Source organism: Ursus maritimus (genome assembly GCF_017311325.1).
Source record: "Ursus maritimus isolate PB19 chromosome X unlocalized genomic scaffold, ASM1731132v1 scaffold_X1, whole genome shotgun sequence".
Lineage (NCBI taxonomy): Eukaryota > Metazoa > Chordata > Mammalia > Carnivora > Ursidae > Ursus > Ursus maritimus.
This window is the reverse complement of record NW_024423319.1, coordinates 6,326,862-6,333,164: the sequence shown is the minus strand read 5'-3', so window position 1 is coordinate 6,333,164 and position 6,303 is coordinate 6,326,862. Positions and strand designations below refer to the sequence as shown.

Genomic DNA, 6,303 nt, shown 5'->3' with positions numbered 1-6,303 from the left:
AATTAAATCAGGCGTTCAGCAGCCCCCTTCGGAGTAATGCCCACCTGAAGGGAGATTTCCAGCAACTCTTGCCTGCATCTTGTTCTGTTTTGATCAGTGCCTGGATGCAGGCATTGCCAAAAGGAATAAGGAGATGTGGTGAAGATATTGGGGGATATAATCAGAGTCCAGATGTGTTTTGACAGGCTCAGACTTACTCTAACAAGAAGAAATTAAACAGCGCCACAAGTAAACTACATCCAGGTCCAGGATAAAGTAGATTGGGTTTCAAAATGGCGTACGTGTAAAAGAATGAGTTTCATTGACTGTGCGTCAGCGGGGTGGCATGCCTACCGAAAAGGCCGATGTGATATACGAAGCCACACTCAGAGAAATGGTGTCGAGAAGGAGGGAGGTGACAGACTGTCCCTACTTGTCACTTGTCACACTGTGCCTGGAGGACACGTTCCAGTAAAGTGGAATATATTCAGGGGAAACAAGAGGACAGTGAGGGAACTTGAAGCAGTGTCCAGAATAGTTGAAAACCATATTTAGCATTAAGAAGATAAACCTCGGGCTACCCCTGGGTACTCAAAGTCGGTCTTCAAAGCCCTGAAGCCACACGTGTGGAGTTAAAATTCGATCCGCATGTACTGTCACAGTTTGAAACGACCGCTTTGTGCTGGCAACGCCACATCTTTATCTTAAGGCCAGGTCACCCCCTCAGTGCTCTGTCCATTCAGCTCTCTTTCCTGGTGTCCCCGGGCACCTGAGGCCTTCAGCCAGAAACTGGAGGCATCCTTAACCCTCCTCCTTCCTCTCCCCTGCCTTCATTTTGACACCAAGTTCTGTTAACGCTGCCTCCTAAAAACGTCTCTCGTCTGCCCTCCTTCTTTTGCCTTGTTTTCTGCAGTAACATAGGCGAATTTCCCTTATTCCGTCTCCACACCCCGTACCCCGTGAGCTTGCTAAAACACCGGTTTCATCGTGGCGCTCCCCTGCTTAAACCCCTTCCGAGGCCTCCCTGTCAGTTACAGAAGTCTAAATCCTTTCGTGGGGGTCTGAGGCCTTCCACAGCCGGGTCTGTGGCTACCCCTCCATCCTCGACCCCTGCCACTCCCCTTCATTCCCAGTAAGAGGTTTTTTTTTTTTTTTTTAATTTTTAAATGGATTTTATTTACTTATTTGCTGAAGAGAGAGAGAGAACACAAGCAGGGGGAGTGGTGGGCAGAGCAGGCAGAGGGAGAAGCAGGCTCCGCACTGAGCAAGGAGCCCAACGTGGGGCTCGATCCCAGGACTCTGGGATCATGACCTGAGCTCAAGGCAAGTGCTTAGAGGACTCAGCCACCCAGGCGCCCCCCCCCCCACCCCAGTAAGAGATTTTCAATACACTTCTTCAACACACAACAGGCCAGTCTGTGCCCTGTGACTTTGCTCGCGCTCATCTTTCTGCCTCGTCCTCCATTCCTCTCTTCTTGCTTCCTCTAGTTCTTACTTGTTTTTCAAAGTAAAGCTGCAGAAGCTCTTGCCCTTATTGCTCAGCTAGCAAGGGGCGTTCGCTGCATCTGTGCTTGCTCCAGCCATCGAGAACACGTCCTAGCAGGGCGCCTGGGCGGCTCAGTCAGTTCAGTGTCTGCTTCCACTCGGGTCATGATGCCAGGGTCCTGGCATCGAGCCCAGCATCAGGCTCCTTCTTGGCAGGGAGCCTGCTTCTCCTTCTCCTTCTGTCTGCCTCTCCCCCTGCTTGTGCTCTCTCTTTGTCAAATAAATAAATAAATTATATATATATATATATATTTTTTTTTTAAAGAACGCATTCTATTGAAATGCCATGTCTTGGTGCTGTGGGCACCCCGTGCCAGGGACACGTGAGGTGCTTTCACTGACCTGGCCACAGGAAGAGTGCCACTAGCGTTTCTGTGCCTCTTTGCCCCCCCACGCCCCGTCACGTTCCCGTTGGGTTGGGATGTCACATCCTCAGTTGGCCTGCCTGGGGACATGCTTCTCTGACATTTCCCTAACATTTCCCTCGCGACACCAAAGCTCCCTGGATCCTTTGCCCGACCAAACCTCCCAGGTGTTATCCTCACCTGCCTTCCCACCTCCAGCACGCTAGGGTATCCGGGAGGCCTCCGGACACTCCCGGACACCAACCTTTAAGCAGGTCTGCCTTTTCACCCCCGGGATCGTTCTTTCCAGCAGCATTGAGTGTTTCCCGTTGAGGCAGCCTGGGAGCTCTGGCCTGTCTTCCCTGGAGGAAGTGGGCTGTGGGCGATCCCCGAATCTGTTATCATCGGAGCGTAGGACAGCTGCTGTCACCGGGGGGGAGGGGGGGGCAGGGTACATGCATGTGTATGCAAGTGCCTGCGTGCGTGTGGGCTCCTCTCGTTTCTCTGTGGCCGTGACCATCCCTGCAGTGTCGAGACGGAGTCTCCCCACGTTGGACTGCATTCATCTCCTATGGGCATCGGGAGACCTTCAGGGGGAGGGGAATCACGCGCCCATCACGTGAGAGACCCTGGGCGTCTGTCTCTGCGTCTCTGGGGAGCCTCCTCTCTCTTTCTACGTGAGGATGGTGCTTCCAAAGCATTGGCCGTGACGTTAACCCTGGTGGTTGGGGTCTGTCTGTTTCCAAAGACAAGGGAGCGTGGTGAGGAAGGAGAGCCTCCCACTGGCACAGGGCTGCACTCTAGGATTTACCAGAAGATGTCACTGTAGGCTTAACCCAGTGCGACAAGGCCAGGCAGGAGCACTGTCAGCTAAGCATGAAGGTGACTTTATTACGGGGGTTGAAACTACCCCGCAGCCCCCATTATAACGCGTGCCTGCTAAAGCTGGTTGAAAGTTAATCCAAATGAGTCACTGGACTTCATACATTTCTTTTTTTTCCAAATAATCAGACTAATTGCCACTAAGCTATTGCCTCCGGCCTGGCATAAAGGCTCGATAAATATGTATTGAATGAAGGAGTGAATGAATACCACAGCAAGGGGTGGAAGGAGGAAGCCCATGGGAATAGCAGTCACCTTTGCTGGCGACAGAAGCTGCCGGCCGTTAAGCGGTGGGTCTTCACAGATGTGAGTTTTCGTGGCTCTTGCAAGGTCAGGCGCTAGGAAAAGCTGTGAGGTAGGTGCCCCATCCTCCCCATCCTCACTCCCAGAGGCTCCTCCTGTGCCCCATGCTTGTTTAGTCCAGAAAAAATATATAAAGTAATTGGAAAAAACTTTCTGTGATATTTGCAAGGCACTTAGAAGATTCTCCAGAGTTTTGTAAGATGAGGCATGGCCTTCCCGGTCCCCAGCTCTCCCCCTCCTTTTCCCCAGAAGCTCTAGAAAAAGAGAACAACAGAGTCCCTGTCCTGGAAAACATAGTTTAAGCAGAAATACAAACAAGTAGTCACAATTCAGTATCCAAAGTGTTTTCACAAGGGCTAAGTGCGGACGTGCACTGGTGCCGCAGAGGAAGATGTGAGGGCTGGCAGCAAGCGCTGGGGTTCGGCTTTCTCAGAGGAGAGATCGTACTTGGACTACAACTTGAAGGATGTTTAGAATTTTCCAGTCACAGAAGGAAGGTCATGCCCAGCAGAAGAAACACCATGCACAGAATAGAGGCATGTAGGGTAGACCTCGGGGTGCCCAAGTTGCTCGAAGCCAGAGACTCGGGAGAAACGTTTCCGCAGAGGTCATCAGCCAACAGACCCAGCCCCATCCGTGGTTGAGTTGGTTCCCTTTGGCAGGCGTACAGAACCACCACCGTCTCAGATGGGAATGAGTCGATTTCACAAAAGCCGCCAGCCATTCCCCACGTTTTCTTTTTTTTTTTTTAAGATTTTATTTATTTATTTGACAGAGAGAGAGACAGCCAGCGAGAGAGGGAACACAAGCAGGGCGAGTGGGAGAGGAAGAAGCAGGCTCCTAGCAGAGGAGCCTGATGTGGGGCTCGATCCCAGAACGCCGGGACCACGCCCTGAGCCAAGGCAGACGCTTAACCGCTGTGCCACCCAGGCGCCCCTCCCCACGTTTTCTCTAAGAAACGAAATACTAATAGTCAGTGTTCATTGTAGTTTTCCTTTACAGTGTGCCCTTCTTGACCTCAGCCTTCATCCACTGAATCTCAGTGGGGGGAAGAAAATCATTTATTAATTAAAAGCACAACCCCAGGGTCATTTCTCCCCTTGAGTATGTCTGATCACGTCTTAGGCTTTGACATTTCTGGGGCGCTGTGCGTGCGTGTGCACCCGCTGTGCGTGCGTGCACGTATGGGTTCAGTGTTCGCTAGTCCACTATTTGAATAAAGAACTTTTTCAGTTTGCACCTTTAAACGTAAGACACCATATGGCAGATCCTTCACACTTGCTGACACCTGGGTATCCTTTCAGTAGGGAAAGAAAAGGGGTATTTTGGAGCTGATAGAGTTAACTTTGCTGGGCTGGGAATATTATCACATGAGCAAAGGCTGAAACCGAGGTGGCAGCTTGCATATGTGCCACTGGCAGCTACCATGTCTATTTCAGTCGGTGACTAACCGCAGTGTTTATTTCCGGAGGCCCGGGCTGCTCTGCCGATCTCTGCATGCCGCTTCCATAACCAACGAACCATGATGTTAGGACAACAGCCAGAATCAAAGCATCATATCGACATTCTTTCAATGAGGCTTTATTTTTTAATAAGGTATCCTGATTAGGCTGGATATTGGGAAAATGCTTTCGTATATTTACTAAGAAAGGTTAGAATTTGAGCTCACTTATCAACTCCATGATCACTTCAGTAAAATCACTTGCTTCCGCTGGTGTCCATTTTGTGAGCGGTTAATGGGGATATGAAATAATTATGGGGGATATGAAATAACGTGGTCGCCTGCTTAGCGAATGATGTCGTCGGGAGGATTTTCTCATTGGTTGGAGAAAGAGAAACGGGGAGCGGGAAGAGGGAGTGAAGAATGAGAAGGATGATGTCCTGGGCCTACACTTGTCCTACTTTCATTAGCTGCAGTACCAGCAAATTGGGGGAAAGAGTTAGCTACCTGGATGGGCTCGTGGGATTCAGATGGTGGTCCAAAACACGGTTCACAGGACAAATGTCACCAGATCACCATCATTCCCCCTTTGCCCTTCTTAGTGACCAGCGAACATCACATATGCCATGTACCTCGCTGACTGTGCTTACGTCACCCGTAGCACTCACTGGTGGTCTTTGTGCTTTGCCCATAGGAACTTCCACTACATCACCATCCTCCGAGATCCAGTGTCCCGGTACTTGAGTGAGTGGAGGCACGTCCAGAGAGGGGCAACATGGAAAGCATCCCTGCACGTCTGTGACGGAAGGCCCCCAACCTCCGAGGAGCTGCCCAGCTGCTACACTGGCGATGACTGGTCTGGCTGCCCCCTAAAAGAGTTCATGGACTGTCCCTATAATCTAGCCAACAACCGCCAGGTGCGCATGCTGTCCGACCTGACCCTGGTCGGCTGCTACAACCTCTCCGTCATGCCTGAAAAGCAAAGAAACAAGGTCCTCCTGGAAAGTGCCAAATCGAATCTGAAGCACATGGCGTTCTTTGGCCTCACTGAGTTTCAGCGGAAGACCCAGTACCTGTTTGAGAAAACCTTCAACATGAACTTTATTTCGCCATTTACCCAATACAATACCACTAGGGCCTCTAGCGTAGAGATCAATGAGGAAATCCAAAAGCGGATTGAGGGACTGAATTTTCTGGATATGGAATTGTACAGCTATGCGAAAGACCTCTTTTTGCAAAGGTATCAGTTTATGAGGCAGAAGGAGCATCAGGAAGCTAGGCAGAAGCGTCAGGAACAACGCAAATTTCTGAAGGGGAGGTTCCTTCAGACCCATTTCCAGAGTCAGGGCCAGAGCCAGAGCCAGGGCCAGAATCCGAGTCAGAATCAGAGTCAGAACCCAAATCCGAATGCCCATCAGAATGCAACTCAGAATCTGATTCAGAATCTGACCCAGAATTCGAGCCAGAAGGAGAACCGTGAAAGCCAGAAGCAGAACCCAGGTCAAGAGCAGAGTGATGGCAGCACCAGCAGTGGCACCAATGACTACCTAGGCAGCGTAGAGAAGTGGCGTTAAGTGGCTCCCAGAGGCCTTTGCGTACTTGTCCCAAAGCGCCAGTAGAGATATGGCAAATCTTAAAACATGAGAGTTTCCAAACACATCCTGCTTCCTTAAGCTTGGAAGTTAAAAAAAAGTTAAGATGTTGCCTTTACAGTTGCCTTTCGATTAAATGTTATACTGTGCGTGGGTAAAACAACTTTCAGTATGTAATTAAATTGTCTCTTTTTGGTTTGTTGGAGTATTTATAAAA

General features: G+C 50.2%; 1 protein-coding gene across 2 annotated transcripts in view; it reads left to right on the top strand.

The window, feature by feature from the left end:
* HS6ST2 (heparan sulfate 6-O-sulfotransferase 2) overlaps positions 1-6,068 on the top strand; it is a 293,116-nt gene extending 287,048 nt beyond the window's left edge. For both annotated transcript variants that reach the window (XM_040627472.1, XM_040627471.1), the window contains one exon: positions 5,189-6,068. In XM_040627472.1, the coding sequence (XP_040483406.1) occupies positions 5,189-6,068 (880 nt within the window). The remainder of the gene's footprint in view (positions 1-5,188) is intronic.
* The last annotated feature ends 235 nt before the right edge of the window (positions 6,069-6,303 follow it).